Below are 23,007 nucleotides of genomic sequence, written 5' to 3'. Positions count from 1 at the left end.
GGATATATTTTGCTTTCTTAATGCCAGTAAGATGCTCTCACTTCTCAAAGGAATGGGAAAGGTTTCTCAATGCAAATTTTTTATCACAGGTTCAGAGAGACATGCCAGAGGGCCACCGACCGTCTGTCTTGTGTATTGAAGATCCCCTTATACCTGGTAATGATATTGGACGATCATCATACGGAGTCTTACAAGTGAAGCAGGCATTTGAATATGCATATATTGTTTTATCTCAGGTATTATACTTTGAAGAGTATATTTGAATTGTATCACTTTGCCATTTAATGCTATATGGATATGGAGAATCATGTGATATTCAATTACTCATTTCATGTTTTCCTTCTAATATTAAGATATGCAAGTCACACTAATGAATGCAATGTTACATTAACTTGCAGTAGGTTTATCATATCTTCGTCCTTCTTCATACACTTTGAGATAGCATTCATTCATTTTCCTCTCCGAAGAAGTCATTATTATTGGGAGGAGAGTTTGAATGGAGAAAAACTGGAGGAAGTGAAGTGTTTTAGATATCTGGGAGTGGATCTGGCAGCGGATGGAACCATGGAAGCGGAAGTGGATCATAGGGTGGGGGAGGGGGCGAAAATTCTGGGAGCCTTGAAGAATGTGTGGAAGTCGAGAACATTATCTCGGAAAGCAAAAATAGGTATGTTTGAAGGAATAGTGGTTCCAACAATGTTGTATGGTTGCGAGGCGTGGGCTATGGATAGAGTTGTGCGCAGGAGGATGGATGTGCTGGAAATGAGATGTTTGAGGACAATGTGTGGTGTGAGGTGGTTTGATCGAGTAAGTAACGTAAGGGTAAGAGAGATGTGTGGAAATAAAAAGAGCGTGGTTGAGAGAGCAGAAGAGGGTGTTTTGAAATGGTTTGGGCACATGGAGAGAATGAGTGAGGAAAGATTGACCAAGAGGATATATGTGTTGGAGGTGGAGGGAACGAGGAGAAGAGGGAGACCAAATTGGAGGTGGAAAGATGGAGTGAAAAAGATTTTGTGTGATCGGGGCCTGAACATGCAGGAGGGTGAAAGGAGGGCAAGGAATAGAGTGAATTGGAGCGATGTGGTATACCGGGGTTGACGTGCTGTCAGTGGATTGAATCAAGGCATGTGAAGCATCTGGGGTAAACCATGAAAAGCTGTGTAGGTATGTATATTTGCGTGTGTGGACGTATGTATATACATGTGTATGGGGGTGGGTTGGGCCATTTCTTTCGTCTGTTTCCTTGCGCTACCTCGCAAACGTGGGAGACAGCGACAAAAAAAAAAAAAAAAAATTATTTTTTTTTTTTGCCGCTGTCTCCCGCGTTTGCGAGGTAGCGCAAGGAAACAGACGAAAGAAATGGCCCAACCCACTCCCATACACATGTATATACATGTGTCCACACATGCAAATATACATACCTACACAGCTTTCCATGGTGTACCCCAGACTCTTCACATGCCCTGATTCAATCCACTGACAGCACGTCAACCCCGGTATACCACATCGATCCAATTCACTCTGTTCCTTGCCCTCCTTTCACCCTCCTGCATGTTCAGGCCCTGTTCACACAAAATCTTTTTCACTCCATCTTTCCACCTCCAATTTGGTCTCCCACTTCTCCTCGTTCCCTCCACCTCCGACACATATATCCTCTTGGTCAATCTTTCCTCACTCATTCTCTCCATGTGCCCAAACCATTTCAAAACACCCTCTTCTGCTCTCTCAACCACGCTCTTTTTATTTCCACACATCTCTCTCACCCTTACATTACTTACTCGATCAAACCACCTCACACCACACATTGTCCTCAAACATCTCATTTCCAGCACATCCATCCTCCTGCGCACAACTCTATCCATAGCCCACGCCTCGCAACCATACAACATTGTTGGAACCACTATTCCTTCAAACATACCCATTTTTGCTTTCCGAGATAATGTTCTTGACTTCCACACATTCTTCAAGGCTCCCAGAATTTTCGCCCCCTCCCCCACCCTATGATCCACTTCCGCTTCTATGGTTCCATCCGCTGCCAGATCCACTCCCAGATATCTAAAACACTTTACTTCCTCCAGTTTTTCTCCATTCAAACTTACCTCCCAATTGACTTGACCCTCAACCGTACTGTACCTAATAACCTTGCTCTTATTCACATTTACTCTTAACTTTCTTCTTTCACACACTTTACCAAACTCAGTCATCAGCTTCTGCAGTTTCTCACATGAATCAGCCACCAGCGCTGTATCATCTGCGAACAACAACTGACTCATTTCCCAAGCTCTCTCATCCCCAACAGACTTCATACTTGCCCCTCTTTCCAAAACTCTTGCATTCACCTCCCTAATAACCCCATCCATAAACAAATTAAACAACCATGGAGACATCACACACCCCTGCCGCAAACCTACATTCACTGAGAACCAATCACTTTCCTCTCTTCCTACACGTACACATGCCTTACATCCTCGATAAAAACTTGTCACTGCTTCTAACAACTTGCCTCCCACACCATATATTCTTAATACCTTCCACAGAGCATCTCTATCAACTCTATCATATTGTTATTACTATTTTACATAATTGTTATTTCCCACGTCAGCAAGGTAGCGCCAGGAAACAGACGAAGAATAGCCCATCCACTCTTATACACACATATATAAATATAAATGGAGAAAAACTGGAGGAAGTGAAGTGTTTTAGATATCTGGGAATGGATCTGGCAGCGGATGGAAACATGGAAGCGGAAGTGGATCATAGGGTGGGGGAGGGGGCGAAAATTCTGAGAGCCTTGAAGAATGTGTGGAAGTCGAGAACATTATCTCGGAAAGCAAAAATGGGTATGTTTGAAGGAATAGTGGTTCCAACAATGTTGTATGGCTGCGAGGCGTGGACTATGGATAGAGTTGTGTGCAGGAGGATGGATGTGCTGGAAATGAGATGTTTGAGGACAATGTGTGGTGTGAGGTGGTTTGATCGAGTAAGTAACGTAAGGGTAAGAGAGATGTGTGGAAATAAAAAGAGCATGGTTGAGAGAGCAGAAGAGGGTGTTTTGAAATGGTTTGGTCACATGGAGAGAATGAGTGAGGAAAGATTGACCAAGAGGATATATGTGTCGGAGGTGGAGGGAACGAGGAGAAGAGGGAGACCAAATTGGAGGTGGAAAGATGGAGTAAAAAAAGATTTTGTGTGATCGGGGCCTGAACATGCAGGAGGGTGAAAGGAGGGCAAGGAATAGAGTGAATTGGAGCGATGTGGTATACCGGGGTTGATGTGCTGTCAGTGGATTGAATCAAGGCATGTGAAGCGTCTGGGGTAAACCATGGAAAGCTGTGTAGGTATGTATATTTGCGTGTGTGGACGTATGTATATACATGTGTATGGGGGGGGTTGGGCCATTTCTTTCGTCTGTTTCCTTGCGCTACCTCGCAAACGCGGAAGACAGCGACAAAGCAAAAAAAAAAAAAATAAATAGATAAACGCCCACATATGCACATATACATACATATACATATCAACATATACATAAACATATGCAGACATTACATACATACACAATTACATATTCATAATTGCTTGCCTTCATCCATTTCTGTCACCAACCTGCCCCACAGGAAAACAGCATTGCTATCCCCTGCTCTTGTATCTCATTTATCATTGCATCACTTTTACCATGGTATGTAATTAGAGGATATGTAAATTTTTTCACTTCTTATTTGATGCTGTATGGGCCATGAAGAATTTTGTAATATTCATTTACTCTTTCCTTGTTTTCCTTCATTAAGTTATACAAGAGTCACACCAATGAATGCAATGGTAATTCATCTTGCTGCAGGTTTCCAACCATTTCCCATATCTCCATCCTTCATCTTGCACTTTACACTAGTATTTATTCATTCTCCTGTCCAAAGGAATTATTATTACAGGAAACCCTCATTCTAACAGATTAATTTGAAGGAAGTTCATTAGTAGTCAGGTTCCCAGAAATTGAATCCTCATTATAACAGACTAATTTAAGGGAAGGGAAGTTCATTAGAAGCCAGATTCCCATGATTTGAACCCTCATTCTGATGGACAAATTTGAAGGAAAGGAAGTTCATTAGAAATCAGATGTTGATAAATCCCAAATTGTACCTTAGAATAATGATAAACTGAATATTAACAAGTTTAATCGAAACTTACCTTATTCCTTCAGTGATTTTGTGTTTAAGACTACCCCTTGCTTTAGGCTGGAGGTGTTCAGGTAATATCAAAGAATAATCTGAATCAGAAGAAAATCATTACTTCAATTTATTTTACTTGATCGCTTTTTCCCGTGTTAGTGAGATAGCACTAGGAAACAGATGAAGAAAGAGCCATCCACTCATATACACACAAACATACATGTACATATACTTAAATATACAAGTATATATGAACATGTTCATATATACATACGTACAGATATACATGTGCAACAGTCACCAGTGGAAAGAGAAAATAAAAATGGTGAGTACATTTGTTTATTACATCCTCAGACAGAGTGGGGGAGATACAGGTTTTATGGTCCTTAAAAGCACAGAGGGAGCAGTAAGGCAGGACTTCATTAATTCTTGTGGAGTGCAGGTGGGCACTAGTTATGTGACCTGACATCTGACCTTCCTATCCTTACATTTTGTGTGGACAGGGTTATTCTGGTGGATAGTTCTTAATAATCATTTCAGTTAAGATTTTGTCATATTTAAAATGGCCAACAGGTCAGATGTGTCCTTTGGACATTTTAAATGTGACAAATTGTTAACTGAAATGATTATTAAGAAGTATACACCAGAATAACCATGTCCACACACAATGTAAGGAGAGGAAGGTCATATGTCAGGTCACATAATTAGTGCCCACTTGCATTCCATGGGGATTAATGAAGCCTAGCCTCTGCTACCTCAGTACTTTTAAGGACCTCAACACCTTTATCTACCCCACTCTGTCTGAGGATGTAATAAACGAAGTACTCACTGTTTTTATTTTCTCTTTCCAGTGGTGATTGTCGCATTTATCTCTTCATGGTGAAGTGAAGGTTCTGCACATATATAGGCATGTACATATTCATACTTGCTCACCCTACTCATCCATCCCTGTCGTTGCCCCGCCACATAGGAAATAGCATTGCTACCCCCCGCTGCAGCAAGGTAGCACCAGGAAAACAGACAAAAAAGGCCACATTTGATCACAATCTCTAACGGTCATGTGTGATGCACTGAAACCACAGCACCCTGTCCACATCTAGGCCCCACAGACCTTTCTTTGGTTTACCCCAGATGCTTCACCCTCCCTGGTTGAGTCCATTGACAGCACATCAACCCCAGTATACCACATTGTTCTAATTCACTCAGTTCCTTGCACACCTCTCACCCTCCTGTATGCTCAGGCACTGATCGCTCAGAATCTTTTTAACTCCATCCTTCCACCTCCAGTTTTGTCTCCTGCTTCTTGTTCCCTTCATCTTTGAAATTTATGAGATTAGATATACTAAATGATGAAGACATGAGACATAAATGTAGTCTGAAGAAATCATCTGGAAGGCATATGGAGATATGGAAGTTCATGTTTCGTTGTAATACAGTGGACATGAATTGAGCATGTGTATAAGTGACCTGAGAGGCTGTATGCACTTACTCTTCTTCAAGAGATTGAGAAATTAATGATTATAGGTAAACAGAAAAATCTCACAATTTTAAAAACTAAAGTATGCTGAATTAGGGTTGCATGAACCTATTGAGCTTTGCATCCTTTAGATGGCTACATTATTCGTTGAACCCACTTAAGTTGAGTTTCTGAACATCTTTTTTGTGTATTTTTGAAATGAATGATTATGACAGAAAATAATATGAGACATGCCAGATTGTCAAGAGCTACCTTTATTTTTGTTGAATATATTCTGAGGTTGAATTTATGACTTGTTTCAATGAAAGAAAAGATAATGATAGCAGAAATATAAAAAGAATGTTCACACCATAATTGTAATTCCACAGGGTATTGAAAGTGTGGATCATAGCAACTGGGAGATTCCTGTGAGTGGTGAGAGCTTCCAGCTACTGCCACGTGGTTACCTTGGTCTCATTTTCTGTGCAATAATTGGTGTTAGATTTTTTCCAGGGTAGAAATGTAGATACTTATAATGATTGATAATCTTTGGAACATAAACTTCTTTTTTTCCCATTGCTGATGATACAGCACTGGTGTCTGATTTGGGTGAGAAACTGCAGAAGCTGGTGACTGAGTTTGGTAAAGTGTGTGAAAGAAGAAAGCTGAGAGTAAATGTGAATAAGATTAAGTTGATTAGGTACAGGTAGGGTTGAGGGACATGTCAGTTGGGAGTTAAGTTTGAATGGAGAAAAACTGGAGGAAGTGAAGTGTTTCAGATATCTGGGAGTGGATCTGGCAGCGGATGGAACCATGGAAGCGGAAGTGAGTCACAGGGTGGGGGAGGGGATGAAAGTTCTGGGAGCGTTGAAAAATGTGTGGAAGGCTAGAACATTATCTTGGAAAGCAAAAATGGGTATGTTTGAAGGAATAGTGGTTCCAAAAATGTTAAATGGTTGCGAGGCGTGGGCTATAGATAGAGTTGTGTGGATGAGGGTGGATATGTTGGAAATGAGATGTTTGAGGACAATATGTGGTTTGAGGTGGTTTGATTGAGTAAGTACTGAAAGGGTAAGAGAGATGTGTGGTAATAAAAAGAGTGTGGTTAAGAGAGCAGAAGAGGATGTTTTGAAATGGTTTGGTCACATGGAGAGAATAAATGAGAAAGATTGACAAAGCGGATATATGTGTCGGAGGTGGAGGGAACAAGGAGAAGTGGGAGACCAAATTGGAGGTGGAAAGATGGAGTGAAAAAGATATTGAGAGATCGGGGCCTGAACATGCAGGAGGGTGAAAGGCTAGCAAGGAATATAGTGAATTGGAACGATGTGGTATTACTGGGGTCGAGGTGCTGTCAATGGATTGAACCTAGGGCATGTGAAGCGTCTGGGGTAAACCATGAAAAGTTTTGTGGGGCCTGTATGTGGAAAGGGAACTGTGGTTTCTGTGCATTATACATCACAGCTGGAGACTGAGTGTGAACAAATGTGGCCTTTGTTGTCTTTTCCTAGTGCTACCTCGCACGCATGCAGGGGGAGGGGGTTGTCATTTCATGTGTGGTGGGGTGGCGACGGGAATGAATAAAGGCAGCAAGTATGAATTATGTACATGTGTATATATGTATATGTCTGTGTATGTATATATATGTATACGTTGAAATGTGTAGGTATGTATATGTGTGTGTGTGTGGACATGGATGTATATACATTTGTATGTAGGTACGTTGAAATGTGTAGGTATGTATATGTGTGTGTGTGGATGTGTATGTATATACATGTGTATGTGGGTGGGTTGGGTCATTCTTTCGTCTGTTTCCTTGCGCTACCTTGCTAACGTGGGAGACAGCAACAAAGTAAATAAATGAATGTATTTGTAGTCTTATAAGAGTTAAGTTTTAAGCTTTCAGTGGTGTGTAGTGCTTTAATAATTGCTCTATGTTGTTCCAGGCTGTGAACCCCCTAAACAACATAATAAATGATCCAAACTCTTACTCCATACTTGGCCGTATCTTGAGGATAACAGATGATGTCATCTTATATCGACAATGGATTCGGAAGAATTTCCCTGTTAACCGGCCCATCACCTCCAGCACCACCAATCATGTTACTCCCACACATCCAGCTGCACCACCTACACCACCAGTTGCGTTTCATACTCAGAATCATTTACAAGTGAGCAGCTAAATAACCTATATTTTTATTTTGGCTGAGCTTTCTGTGATACACGTAACAATATAAAAAAGATTATATATTTTGTAATGATCTCCCGTAACATTTGCTTAAGAAGCTGTAATCTTGATTTTTGCCTCTTTCATTGTGTTAGAATTGTACAGAATTGATATATGTATGCAAACAAGTATTCAAAGTAAAATTATTTTATATCTTAAACCTTTATTTTTTTGTCCAGGTCACGTCAGATAATCAGTACAATAGCAACAAGAATAACAACAACAATAACAACAATAATAATTCTCGTAATAAGTCCAGTGTAGCCGATGATGATACTTTATCATCGGAAGCATCTGAACCGCATTCCACTCCTCCCTCCTCTGTCTCTTCTGTCAGTGATGACACGGTAAGTTGGAAGTACAATATTTTACTTTTTACTTCTCATTTTATATGCCCTTACTGCCATAAATAGGAAGACTAATTGAAATTAAACTATTTTTGAAGTATTGATGCTATAATTAGGGACCTTTTAAGAAAATCTTTGTAAGTGAAGAGCAGAAATCCCCAATCAGATGCTTTGTGCAAGCCATTACCCTTTTAGTCACCACTCTCCCTTACAACTTGCAGTTGTACTTGACAAACATATACCTCTGTATTTCGAACATTTAATATTTTTTCACCAGTCCTCAAGCACGTCATTGTGAGCATGCATACATACATGCGGGGGGTGGGGGTGTTTTTATTAGAGATGGGGTTAGTATATGGAAATGGGTCATCAAGGGTTGGGATGGGACTACATCAGGCATTTGTGGTTTCTCTGTGGCCATTTGGTTAGTGTGGATGAGATGGTAAGGGGGAGAGAGGCAGGTCTGCAGTTTGTTGGGGTTGGAGGGGCTTAGGAGTTGAGTCAGCTGATGGCATGACTTTAGTGGCAGTTTCGTTTGAGAGACTACAAAAGCTGGTTTCTGAGTTTAGGAGTGTGTGTGTGTGTGTGCGCGAAAGGATGGTTGAGTTAATATGAATAAGATTAAGGTATTAAGTTTAGCAGTGTATGGAAACAGGTTGGTTATATTATGAGTCTGAATGGAGAGAACCTGGAGGAAGTAGAGTCTATTCCATTCCAGCTGTCAGGATAGGAATTAGCTTGCAGGGTATTTATGCTATCTGTCTATCAGTCTATCTATGTCTCTGATGCCTGTTCCTACCTGGAACTCCCTCAAGGGGGTGGCCATGACAATGGGGGTATTTATGCTGTTGGTGATTTTCGTGCCTTTATCCTGCAGGATTCTGATCAGGCCGTGGATATGAGTGAAGGGAGCCGAGACAGCTCGCCAAATATCCACCATCATCACCAGCTCCACCACCTCAGTGCCACATCAGGCACTAAGTCCACATTGAATAGCATCCCTGGTGTTGGTTGCAGTAGTATCAACAAACATCCAAGCCCATCTGGAGGCAGTACATCACAGCGCATCTCCAGCACCGGTACTGAGGCCCGCATGGCTTCCCATTCATCTGATGGGACATCTGTAAGTAAACAGTGGCATAACCAACCACGACAGGAATACCCAGCAGTGCAGGCATGGCAGCCACAGCAACAGCAGGGAAGAGGTTCCCCTGTGCAGCATAGTAGCAGCCCATCTAAGCCGTGGCACAAGCATAGAAGATACTCTCCATCATCTCAAGGTCAGCTTTTCTTTAAGTTACCTGACACTTATATTCTACTATTTTACAATACGGTGGGTGTGTTTGGTAAAGAAATACCTTAAGATCATGTGTGATGTGAGGTTGGTGTGACATGCAAGAAATTTCAGTGTAAGAGAGAAGTATAAGAAGTCTGAATGAGGGAGCTGACTAAGGTGTGCTGAAATGGTTTAACATCAGGAGAGGGAAAAAAAAGGAAAAAGTGAGAGAGCCTTTATCCAAAATAGAGTGAGGAATGAGATTTAGAGACCAAGAAGGAAATAAAAACATTGATTAAAGGAGATTTTTTTTTAGAATACAGGCCTGAACATTCAAAAGGATGCAGACTTGTGTATGGGAATAAATGGATTGGATGGATGTGGTATATAGAGGTGAAGTGCAGTCAGTGTTTTGAACTAGGGCACACAAAATGATCAGTATGGAGTAATCATTGGGTTTTGACTATGAATAGTTGGCTCTTGTTTCATTTGATATGCTTAACAGCTGGTGAGTGGATTTATGCAGATGAGGTCACTGTTAATTTGTTCCACATTTGCTTAGCTAAATAAGCAGAGTGTTTTAGGTACCTGGGAGTGGACAAGGCAGTGAATGAAGTCATGGAAGCTGAAGTGAGCTAAATTGGGCTAGGATAGGAGACAGAGATGGCACTTTCTGTTGGGGAAAAATGGGTGTTTGATGGAATAGTAGTTCTGACAGTGTTATATGGATGTGAGGCATGGACCCAAGATGAGCAAGTACAGAAGGGTGAGAATGTGTTGGGTATGAAATGTTTGAGAACAGTCTGTGGTGTAAGGAGAGTTGATCGAATAAGTGATAGGTTAAGAGAAAGGTGTGGTAGTAAGATGAGTATTCATGAGATAGCTAAAGAGGATATGCTGAAGTGGCTTGAATAATGGGAGGGATGAGTGAAACAGTGACTAAGAGGGTATACATTTCAGAAGTAGAAGGAACATGGAAAATGGGAAACCAATGTTTAGGTAGAAGGATGGGTTAAGAGACACTCTGAAGCCTCAGGGCTTGAATATGCAGGAGGATGCAAGGTAGAAATTGAATTGATGCCTTGTGATTTACAAGGGATGACATGCTGTCAGTGGGTAGAACTAGGGCATATGAAGCAGTCAGGGGTGGCCATGGAAAGGTCTGTGGCGCCTGCTTGTGGACAGGGGGCTTTGGTGTTGGTTCAGTATACATGACAGTTAGAGAGTGGATGTGAGCAAATAAAAGCCATTTCTTCAATTGTTTGTGATGCTGCCTCACTAATGCTTGAAATAAACGTTTATGAAAGAAGAAAAGAAAAAATATATACCTTAGTGTTGTATTATATATTATAGAAAAGGATTGACTAAAGATATGGTATTCATGATTCATTTAAGCATACAAGGTAAATAGCTCTGAAGTACCATAATGTACTTACTGTAGAAGCTCCTCTTTATTCAATCTGTTACGCTCAGTGCAGTTAGGGATTAGTATGGATGATTTTGATTATTTTCATTTTCATTATTGTGTAGTTGTTTTATTTATGAATTAGTTTTATATTGGATTTTTGAACTAGAAGGACTTCTAGATTTGAAATTGCCAGGCAAGCTTTGGTTGGACAACCATACCCAACAGAAACTCATGTTTACCAAGAGTGACTATCAGCCACCCAACTACCAACACCCTGATGCTTACCCAATCAGGAGCTGCCATTCCATTTCAAACAAACAATTACTTACCTCCTCTGCCAATCATAGCTGCACCACAAGCCTCAGCTCTGCTGGTAAACTGGCTAGCAATCATTTGTACTTGTTGAGCTCAAGTGTAACTGCAGTTCTTATAGGAAAGTGTTTATTTGTTAAGTATGACAAGATATTACTATACAGTGATGTCCATAACCTTTCCCTAGATCATAGGAACTGAAAGACTTATCCAGTCTTCTCTTGTCGAGGCAAGTTATCTAAGCTAGGAAGACAAAGGAGACAAGTCAGGAAGTCGTTGAGCAAGATTCAAAGCCCGGTTCTTCTATTGCTTTGATTTCATCTTGGCAATCACAGCTGCAGCCTGGGCCTTTTGTTAATGATGATTGAATCGAATTAACACCTGGCCAGTATACTAGTGAAGTTGTGGCTTCTCAAGGTTAGGTTGAACAGCATTACTGGCAGCAGTAAGTATTTTGAAACCTCCCTCACAGCATACATATAGCTTTGTTAAAAGATAAGCCTCTTGAGTAGTAATTCACATTTTAGTCAACAAGTACCTTCTTATGCTTCTGAGGTGAATAGTAAGCTTACTTGTATTATGATGATTTCATTTTTAGTATTTCAGACAGTGTTTTTGTGAAGTGTGTTGAGGCAGTGCTGCTATGGATCAGAATTAGTCACACCACAGTCAACACAGTCATCTTAGCTCAAGTAGTTCTATATTAGTTTCTATTTTCGTCCTCTTAATAAGGCAGTAAAGAGCTGCAGCGCTGTTTTATTGTTATTTTTGTCAGTCATCCATATTCTGTATGCTATCTCCCACTGTTCAGCAAGATTTCTCTGCAGAGACATCTGTGTGCTTCCTTATCCATGCACAGTTCTAAGCACTTATCCTGTCCTTCCACGTTATTCTTGGTCTTCTTTTTCCCCTTATCTCATATGCTTTTGTCATCCCTCTTAGCATTCATCATTTTCATGTGCCCAGACCATCTCAGTATTCAGTTCTTCACTTTCACATTCATTTCATTTATCTCATTCCTATTTTGCACACATTGCTTTTAACGCACATACCAATCTTAGGAAACCATCTCCATAGCTGGCTTTTCTGTTTCTTGTTCTTGAGAATTCATTTAATATTCCCATACTTCAAATTAAGTTTAAAAGTGCCTTCAACAAACTGCCATTCTCTTCATTACATTTCTTTTCCTTCTCCGTCCCATTCCTTTAAGACTTATGAAAGCAAATAGTTCATTCAGCAAAAATGAAGATTAAAGTTGTGAATATCTCAAAATGCAGGTGTAGAAAACAAAAAATGATGAAATAAATGGCCTGGCAGCCCATGTGTTATGCATATGAAGCACTTGAGGGGGCTAGAGGTCCTGAAGGCCATTGAGGCTGGATCACAATTGCACTTTGTTCCAAATCATTTTGCTGCAAGCTGTGTGTAGATAAGTCCAAACCTGGATTTGAGGAGTTCAGATATGAAATGTTTTAGTGTATGTTAGAAGTTGCAAGCCAGTAGGACTATGACTGCCCCCATACTAGACTTGTTTGGTCTGCTTGATGTACATTACATTAAGAGTATGGGTGATGGTAAACTAGTACAGAGGTTGTCTGTTGAAGGTAAATGCTCCTTTTGAAATTGAAAGGTTTCTCGTGAATGGGTAGATATTTGTTGGTTGATGGTCTTTTTCCTTAAGATTTTGGGTTTCCATTGATAATGGATATTTAGCTAGAGCTTGGGCACACTTGAAAGTAGATAGTCTTGGCTCCTGCATCATCAAAATACAGAAAAATGTTTGGGTATCAAAGCCCTTTTTCATCATCATCATTGTAAAATTTCTCTTGTTAGGCTTTATGGTCTTGACATACCACATGCCATATGAGAAAGAGTGTAAGTGTAAAGAAGGAAGTTGGATATGTTTAATCCTTTAGGCAGTGTAAATATAGTGTTGGGACTCGAGATGTACTGGTTGCCTTTCCCTGGCCTCAGTTAAATTGGAAGATGCACTTTATTACTATGTAGATATGCCTTATTTCACAAGCAGTTATGATTAGCAATGGGAAAAAATTATTGCGTCTCTTATCCACATAAAGATTGTTTGGCTGATGATGTCAAGGCTGAAGCTGTACTTTTGCAGGTTGCTGCCTCCTGCATACGTCTGAATGGGATGATGTAATTTATTGATATGTAGAAATTTATAACGTCATATACAACTACAGTTGTTTGTTAGAATGTTAGTTACTCCCATAACATGATGGAGAAAGATATAACCCTGGGCATGTGCACTCAGTACATCTTTAGCGAAGTATTGAGTCTTTTGGACTCTAATGATAATGATAACTTGGTGGATATTGAAATGTTTGTACTGGGAGAAGTTCTCTGCACATCCATTATGCATTGGTAATGTTAGAGAAGAGATGGAGAAAGGAGTGTCGACAAATCATTGCTTAGATGAGAACATTCGACGTACCAAGTTTTGATGTTAGTGCAACAACAAATATGCTTAATTTTTCTAATTTTATCCCCCAGTTATATGTTTGAAGGAATAGTGGTTCCAACAATGTTGTATGGTTGCGAGGTGTGGGCTATGGATAGAGTTGTGCGCAGGAGGGTGGATGTGCTGGAAATGAGATGTTTGAGGACAATGTGTGGTGTGAGGTGGTTTGATCGAGTAAGTAATGTAAGGTTAAGAGAGATGTGTGGAAATAAAAAGAGCGTGGTTGAGAGAGCAGAAGAGGGTGTTTTGAAATGGTTTGGTCACATGGAGAGAATGAGTGAGGAAAGATTGACCAAGAGGATATATGTGTCGGAGGTGGAGGAAACGAGGAGAAGTGGGAGACCTAATTGGAGGTGGAAAGATGGAGTGAAAAAGATTTTGAGTGATTGGGGCCTGAACATGCAGGAAGGTGTAAGGCGGGCAAGGAATAGAGTGAATTGAATCGATGTGGTATACCGGGGTTGACATGCTGTCAGTGGATTGAATCAGGGCATGTGAAGCATCTGGGGTAAACCATGGAGAGTTGTGTGGAGCCTGGATGTGGAAAGGGAGCTGTGGTTTCGGGCATTATTGCATGACAGCTGGAGACTGAGTGTGAACGAATGGGGCCTTTGTTATCTTTTCCTAGCGCTACCTCGCACACATGAGGGGGGAGGGGGATGGTATTCCATGTGCGGCGAGGTGGTGATGGGAATGAATAAAGGCAGGCAGTGTGAATTGTGTGCATGGGTATATATGTATGAATCTTTGTGTGTATATATATGTGTACATTGAGATGTATGGGTGTGTATGTTTGCGTGTGTGGACGTGTGTGTATATACATGTGTATGGGGGTGGGTTGGGCCATTTCTTTCTTCTGTTTCCTTGCGTGACCTCGCAAATGCGGGAGACAGCGACAAAGCAAAATAAATATAAATAAATAGTTATATGGTAAGAGTGTTTTTTTTAAGGGGCCCACCTAAGTTTTCTTGGGCCCATCCTTAAAGTGTTAATACTGGGGTATATAGTGAGAGTGGCATTAATTTAGGAATTTTGATTGTGAATGGAGAGAATTGGTGTATTGCTGACAAAAGTTGGACTGTAATTTGCTGGTGGTTAGTGAGAGCTTGGCTTAATGTTTCAAGATCGTAAGAGATGTCCCAAATAGATGCATTTTAATATCTTTCATATCTTTAAAGTTGCTTTTTGTGATATCAGTAGTAACTAAAATTATTGTTTGAAATGAAAGACATTTAATTTCTACATATTTGCATACTCAAGCAATCAGACTTAATAGATATGCTTTTAGCTTATAGGCTTTGTGTTTGTGATGGCTTTTACTTAAATCAAAATAAACAGTATTCCAGCTTTGCACCTGACACTTTAGTCTTTGCTTTCATTTGTACTTCATGTCGTTATCACATGTTGATCATCACATTTTCTCACCTGTATATATGCCCAGCATTTATATCCATTCAGGATGCTTAGATACTTATGACTTCTTTTTATTGACATTTATCTGCAGGTCTGTACTATGTCAGAACTCCATTCTTCATTAGTTCTTTGTTCATTAAGTGGCCTCAATAATCCGGACTTTGAAAATTTTTATATATTTTTTTTTTTCACTCCCTCCTTAGATATTTGTTTTGGCAACCTACACTGTTGCCCCACTTTTTGTGCACAAAATGTGAACTACATTATAGTGATTTACTGTATCTCCACACTTGACAGCAGGTATCTTTTTGTTTTATGATTTCATTTATTTTAACATTGATTACCCTTCATGATGGCTAGTCATTGAAGACTCAAGACATGTATAATTGTCACCCCTCTGTCTTTTCTCATACTGATGTTTCAGTAGAGATTCCTTGCATTTTATCCACTTAATGTACAGTGGGGGATATAGGCTGTCTGTTGACTGGCATCTGTTGTTTGCATCTTTTCTGTAGTTGGTAGCTGTATTGGTTTGAAATTCTGCATGGGTAATCTTCAGGATAATTTGTAGTACATGTTTGAAGGTGAAAACGATTGACACATTTGCTGGTCTATCCATTGATTTATTTTACCCATAAAAAAAATTACCACACCAGACATGTATGTAGGTTTGCAGTGTAAAGTATACATACATATGATAGTGAAGAATTGATTACATCCAGATGAGACATTAAAAACTAATTGAAGACACTTTATTAAAAGCACACCTCCCTAAGAGCCTGTATACATAAGTTGTTCATATGGGGAATATGAGTATAAGGAAACAGTATATTACCATACGGTATTTCCTGCCATTTACATAACCATCACATTAGACACTCCTGATTTAGCAGGGAATATCCCTGAAAGAAATATTTTGAGTTACTCAGGCTGAACATCTGATGTGTTTTCCTCCCAGAGGAACAGTTGAAGTGGGACAGACCATGTCAATGTGTAGCCTCTGGTTTGTTTATTGTTAGCACCTTTTTCCTTCTTCTAACACACACTATGGCTGTGGCTACATTGAAACATCTATATTTACTTGTAGACTGATCTAGGCAGTTTTCACAAATGAACAATTACCAATAAGCTGGAGATTTTTACTGATACTGATATTGCTTTCAAGACATCTTCATATTGAAATCTCACTTGGTACATGGAAAGAGGGACATTTTTTTTTTACTGAAACAAGCACCAGTTTAGGCTACTGTTTAATCTCTTTCTTTGGCTGCAGCTACTGTTTAAACTCTTTCTGTGGCTGCAGCGACAAGATGTTTAACATTACTTCTAGATTAACGTTTACCTTTTTTTTTTCTCAAAGGAACAGTAGAAAAAATTATTTCTAATCTGTACATTTAGTTCATGTTTCCTTTATTTGATAATATAGAACATATACATGTCAAATGGTTGCCCCATTTCTCCAGCCCTGGAACAGTTTAGGTTGCATATATTCTCATATGTGCTGAACCATAACAAACCAGTCTGCAAACGGCTGATTCAGTTCTTCAGTCTTGTCCCTCTGATTTAACGGTAATCTTTTTGATAAACCATTGAGTGTTTGTTCGTTAGTAAGACTTGTGGCACAATTGTAGATGAAAGCATTATAGGTAGGTATGTTATTTCTGGTAAGGGTTGGGAAATGGAGATAAAACCATCCAGTGGTAGCCCATTCGATGGTCTAATCAACTGTTGGCATTTATATTAACACATTGATATATAATCATATTTATTTCATTCTGGGGTCATTTGGGGACCATTGTGTCAAATGGCGGAGTTTAGGTTTTAGTCTAGTTTTGGCATCTGCATCGCCTTAAGCCTAGCCATTGCTGTATAAGGTGGAAACTTTTTATTTTGGAGAACAAGTGCATTTTGGAAGAATGTAAATGTAGTGTGATTGCTGTCAGTGCCAAAGGGGCCCAAGGGCATTCTCATTACGTAAGCATTTACATTAGTTAAGAACTTTAAGAAATATCAGCTGTTTTTTATTTTGTAATATGATGAAAACTTTTCATTTACTTTGTAGTGTGAATGAAATATGAGCAGGAAAGTTTTATTGCTGAATTCAGAGCTTAAAGATGTACTGGATTTCCATCAAGAAAAGATAAGGCATTCTAGGAATTACTCTTGTGATTGTAAAAAGTGTTTGGTGCCCCTTCAATTCCCCTCACTTGGCATAATGAAATCAAGTTGCACATGCTTGCATCATGTGTCATAATAGAATTTGTGTAGATATGGTTAAGCCATTAGTGGGTTTACAAGTAGGAATCCTACACTTGTACCATCAATTGTGTGCATACATAACCATTTCATACATATTCATTTAATAGGCCCCCTTTATATGTAATGATACTGATGAACTAGCTAAAGGAGAAAGTATACTGCTCACATATCTCTTGTGTGTCATAGAAGGGAACTTAAGAGGGGTAGAAGCAGGAACCTGAAAATCCTTATCTGTTGTGGGACCTTTTTTTTTTTTTTTTAAGTAGGAACATAAAAAGGACACGAGTGACGGTTTTTCATGTAAGGCTTTGTTGCTTGTTGCTGAAAAAAAAAGGAAAAGAAATGCTATGTTGGTATCCAGCATGTCCAAAATTAAGATGAATTAAGTGCTTTGATAAGTATGGACTATATGATGAATATGGAACATTTAAGATAAGGATGGAAATATGAATAGATGAAGGGAAGCACTGAAAGTAAAGTGCTGGAACTAAAGAGAAGGTGGAAAGGCGGAGTGAAAGTGTGTTTATTGGGGAGCATCACTGGAAGAATAGGCAAAAGTATGTCAAGACTCTTATTTTACTTGGGATTTTGTTTGAGCTATATATTGCCAAAAAAAAAATAATTTGATATGGACAAATGAATTGGAAATATAGCAAATTGTCTTTTTTTCAGGTTCTTCAGCTGGAGTTGGGGATATTCGCAGTGGCAAAGGCAACAATGGAAGCAAGTATATGGGAGAAAATGTTAGCAGTGGGAATGGAAGCAGTGCTCATCTTGGTGGCACTGGATCAATTAGCGGTGCAAGTAACCAGACAAGATATCACCGAATATCATATAACAAGCGAAAGAAGTCAGCTCGGCGTGATTCCGATGGCAGAACTGAGGCACGAGACTCTCATCGGTGACTGAAGGAGGACGCTGAGGTTGTTACAGCGAGTGGTGAATGTTGCTAGGCTCTCTGATGACCGGACAGAGATGCATGATTCCCACCTTTAATTGAAGGTGGACGGTCAGGTGACTGTGATGTTGCTTGTACCCTAAGAGGTGCAGGTTGAACCCTCTTCCGTGTTTCTGTGAATACTTTGTGCAGCTCGTTGTTCTGCCAATTAGTGGAAGGTAAACTGCCAGAAAATAGTGCTAAGACAGCCCTCCATTCCTTAAGTCATTGCGTCAGAAGTACACGTTGTGTGCGAACTCTTATCTTGTGTAGTGACGTGAGAGAGTGACAGTGGGTGTCTTCTTCCACAGACTGTAAACATTTTAGTAGACCAATATCATAGAACTCACTTTTAAGAGTTTTATTTATATTCTTTAAGCTCAACTTGGCTGTTTTGATGACTGGTTCCAAAGTCATCTAAGTCATTTCACATAGATGTTTTATATGAGTTTAACTTTGAGATTGTAAATTCAATCTCTGCAAATCATATTAAGCTCTTGGAGTCAGACGACACATCAGGGGAGTGTTGTTAGGGTGGATGATATCTCTGGCCTATGCAAAAAAAATTACAAAAAATCCATACTAGTAGTGAGGGTGAGTAGGTCCCAGTGGATGCTTCCTAATAGAATCTTTGTCAGTAGACATGTGATTGTGTGTGCGTGTGTGTGTTGATGGTACAGTATGTGCATATGTGTTGATGGTATGTGTGTGTGCGTAAGGATGGGGATGTGGGATGAGTTGGGTTTGTCAGAGTAGGAAGGTTACTGACTTATTTTTGTGAATCCCTGTTGGACCAAAATCTTGTTGCTTGGAAATAAAATAGTTATATTAATGGACATTGTTGTGCATCTTGATAGTTTGTTGTTTTCCAACTCATGATGACTGATTGAGGCTGCTCACTGCCCACACAGTTAACCCGCACTACCCGTGTAATAAAGCAACCAATTGTGTTTCATTGGTATGTTGCCACCATGAGGCAGTGTTGAATGTCTGCCCAATGGGATCGATTTGTGAATGAATATTTTCCTAGATTGTGATTTGCTGTGCCAAGAAAATACTTTTGCCTAAAGACTGGTGTACAGAGAAGTAAATCTAAAAATTATCTTAGTCATGAATAGAAGTCCATATCATTTATGTTCTAATGAATAAATTAATGTTCTAATTCAGTAATAGAATATTTTCCTATGTAAATGACAGTGTAGTTGTACCATAGTTATTTATTGTATTAATTATACATTTGAAACTTACATAGGTTGTACACAGCTATGTATCAGCATAAATTGATTGCTCTTTCTTCATTTAATTGATGAGGGAGTAGCTGTATGCAAGTCAAAGTGCAACTTTTCCAGTGTCTTCTGAGACTAGGACTGTGGTACCATCCTTGTGTGATATTTGGTGGTATTGATGATTTGTATTATGGTTCATGTGTATATAATTTTACGTAACTAATATGTCATCACTAGAGATGTTTCAGGTAATGAGGATTGTGTTTAGTATATCATGAACATCTTTGTCTTATTGGGGCTGTCATGGCATGAAGGCAGATATGATACAATATGGTGTGGGTAATTGGTATATTGTGACCCAGGGACCATCCTGGGTGCCGGAAAGAGTTACCTTAGTGCTGTGTTCCCTTGTTTTCTCAGAGCTGATCACATTGTTAGAGGAAGGTCCTGGACGAGTAGCTTGTATGCTATTTGGGAAGATCTCCCTTGTTATTGGAGAAATTATGTAAATTGGATGTTAACGTTGGTATGTGCTTAGAAATATCTTTGAACAATCAGGTAAATGGTGAGTGAACAATCAGGTAAATGGTGAGTACATTTGAGAAATCAGATAGGTATACCTTACAGTACTGTTACATATACCATTTATTGACAATATCTCTCACTGTATTCAGGCAGACCTTTTGATGAAGTTACCTCATTATCCAGATAAACCACGATTGAGTTGACTACTGTAGTCAGGTAAACTATTTAGTGAGTATACTTCTCAGTACAGTTATGTAAGCCATTGATGGATATATCCTGTTACAGTTAGGGAAACCATTAGGTGAGTATGCCTGTTACTTGTCTGGTGAACCATTTGATATGTATACTTTTGTACAGTTGGGAAAATGATTTAATGAGTATTCACTCTTGTAGGGAAACAGTTTGATGAGTATATATATCACTACAATCATGTGAACCCTTCAGTGATCATACCTTTCAGTGCAGTTGGTAACCATGAGTATACTTTTCAGAGTTATCAAGGGCACCAGTTAAGAAGGTCCTTCTACAGTCTGGTTAACAATTTACATTTCATAGTGCAGTCAGTTGTTATCAGATTCTGCTTGCCTGTGGTTACACTTCTCATAAAAGTCAGTTTTGATGAGGCTGTATCATCGACTGTTGGCGAAAGATAGTACAGTCTCATCAAAGCACTTTTCACTCCAGTGGAGGCCACCATTTCCCTTTTACTGGAATTATCACAGCTTTGGAGTTGCATTATCTCCTGGACAAGGGGCCTTGGAGTAACACCAGGACTCTCAAGAAATGGGTCCTGGGGCAACTATAGATAGGTGATAATTAAATAGTGCAGTCAGTTACACCATTTGATGAGCATGGCTCTTAGTACAGTCAAGTAAAATGTAAGATGAATCCACCCTTTTACAAATGGGTTCTGTATTTGATGCCTTGGTAGAGTCAGGTAATCCAGATGGCTGAACGTCATTTCAGCCAGGTAAACTTAGATTACCTCAGTACAGTAACATGAACTGAGAGTTATACCTTTTGCAGCTGTCAAGTATACTGATGAGTTTGTCTGTTTTCAGGTAAATCATTGATAGGTAAACCTTAGTACAGTCAAGTAAACTATCTGATATTAACACCTTTCCAAAATTTTTTAGGTATGCTAATGAGTTTGCCTATGTATAATTGGGTAAACTGTTAGATGTGTATGTCTCAGAACAGGTATACTGATGAGTTTGCATTAATAGATAGATCAATTGTGAATACAGTTCTTAGAGTAAATGAAAGTACTGATAAACTTGTGTCAGCAGAGTTGGTGAGCCATCTGAAAAATGCACATCTCAGTACAGTCAGGTAGACCACTGGACAAATTTCGAAGCCTTGAAGTGGGTAGTTGCACAGTATTATAACGAGAGAAACACACTGGATTAATCATTCGACAAATGGCAAGGTAAGATACCTGTTATCATGGAGGCTTGTATGTATATTAGGTTTCTCCAAGAAATTAAAAAAAAAAATATGATTTCTGATTTTTGTACAAATATTTGCAGTGTGAATATTGCCTTGAAAAATTTCTTATTAAAAATACGATAAAAGAAATTGCTGCTCTGAACATCCTTATATTTTCATTTGATTTGTGGAATGCATTGGTTTTTACATATGCTCAGAAATAACGGTGGAATGACTCACGTAAGAAGAAATAGGTGTATTCCATCGTGATAGTTATCAAGCTTATCAAGATGATATATTCAGGATTTGATAAACAGTTAGACCTCAATGAACTTAAATCTAATGCATGATTATAATGTGATACATTCTGAGTTGGGATTGAAATGAAATAAATAGAGAATGGTTTATTGAATTCAGGTAGCCATTCAGCTGAAAATATATGGTTGAGAAATTATGTAACAAGGGAGGTCATAATAGTAACTGGTTAATTAGGTCAAGGTTGGGCTGTATACTTTTATGCTTTGGATAAGTATGAGTGAAGTCTGTATATATAGTACAGGAAGGTTTATGGTTAATACATTACACATTTAGTAGTGATGTAAAATTACATACTGGTTGAATTGCAGTATTATTGTGATGATATAATTTGTGTATTTAATTGTGAACATTAAGTGATGGAAAGTTACATACTAGTTAAACTGAAGTAATACTGTGTTGACATATGCAGTTGTGATCATTTAGTGATAAATGTTTTCACGTTGGTTGCATCACAGTAATATAATAGTTGACATGCACATCTCTATGGGAAACCTAAGCTATTTGCTTACTTAACTATATGTGTTCGTGAATTGTTTATGACATTTACAGTAGTAGTTATATAGGATGCTTTTGTATCAGTACAAGCAGTGGTTGATACAAGGGGATAGTGGTGATGGACAGCACAGTCAGTGGATGTTAGTTTTAATGGTATGGTGCTGGTACAGGGTCACAACTACAGTAGTTGGAAGACTCAAGAGTATGTTGTTGTCATGTTCTTGACACTGTGGAGACCAGCTCCAACATAGGCCTCTCAAGTACCTGTCAGTTTCACTGGAGGTAGACACTCTTGTGTGAGGATGGTAGGTAGTCAGGCATAATCCAAGGATCAGGCTTGTGGGGGTGGATGGGGGAGAGAGAAAGTTCAGGTCTATATGTTGACCTGTAGGTGGTCTGAGAGTGCCGCTGACAAATTTCCTACCCTACCAAGGGTTGGGCGAGGTAAATGGTACGTGAAAGTAATAGAATTCCACTCACTTTTGATATGAAAAGCGTTTGACATTTAATGTGATAATATATTACATAAAAGCTGGTGCCAAAAATTATTTGAGCGTAAGTTCAGAGCTGTGTTTTCCACCAAGACTGGGGACACAGTGATGGGGCACAGGAAATATCTTCAGTAGAATTTGATTATGGTTGAGAAAAGAATAGTGAATAATGAATGAAGATATCAGAAGGAAATATAGTGTGAAAAAGTATTAGAAATATGCATGAATGACTTTAAAAGATGCA

At 39.2% G+C, this 23,007-nt stretch overlaps 1 protein-coding gene across 2 annotated transcripts in view; it reads left to right on the top strand.

Moving 5' to 3' along the window:
* Nucleotides 1-19,441, top strand: part of LOC139747954 (terminal nucleotidyltransferase 4B-like) — a 44,106-nt gene extending 24,665 nt beyond the window's left edge. Inside the window, exons 6-11 of one of the 2 annotated variants that reach the window (XR_011712487.1) lie at nucleotides 90-236; nucleotides 7,566-7,790; nucleotides 8,026-8,193; nucleotides 9,071-9,473; nucleotides 11,377-11,634; nucleotides 18,016-18,646. Coding sequence is in view for 1 of the 2 variants with exons in the window: in XM_071660463.1 (XP_071516564.1) it covers nucleotides 90-236; nucleotides 7,566-7,790; nucleotides 8,026-8,193; nucleotides 9,071-9,473; nucleotides 18,016-18,248 (1,176 nt within the window). In the remaining variant the exon portion in view is untranslated. Of the gene's footprint in view, nucleotides 1-89; nucleotides 237-7,565; nucleotides 7,791-8,025; nucleotides 8,194-9,070; nucleotides 9,474-11,376; nucleotides 11,635-18,015 lie in introns of both variants that reach the window. The other variant, XM_071660463.1, reaches the window with a different exon arrangement.
* Nucleotides 19,442-23,007: the final 3,566 nt, after the last annotated feature.

The sequence above is a fragment of the Panulirus ornatus genome, chromosome 5 (assembly GCF_036320965.1).
Source record: "Panulirus ornatus isolate Po-2019 chromosome 5, ASM3632096v1, whole genome shotgun sequence".
Taxonomy (NCBI): Eukaryota; Metazoa; Arthropoda; class Malacostraca; order Decapoda; family Palinuridae; genus Panulirus; species Panulirus ornatus.
Note: the sequence above shows the minus strand (reverse complement) of the source record. Positions and strands in the feature narration are given on the sequence as shown.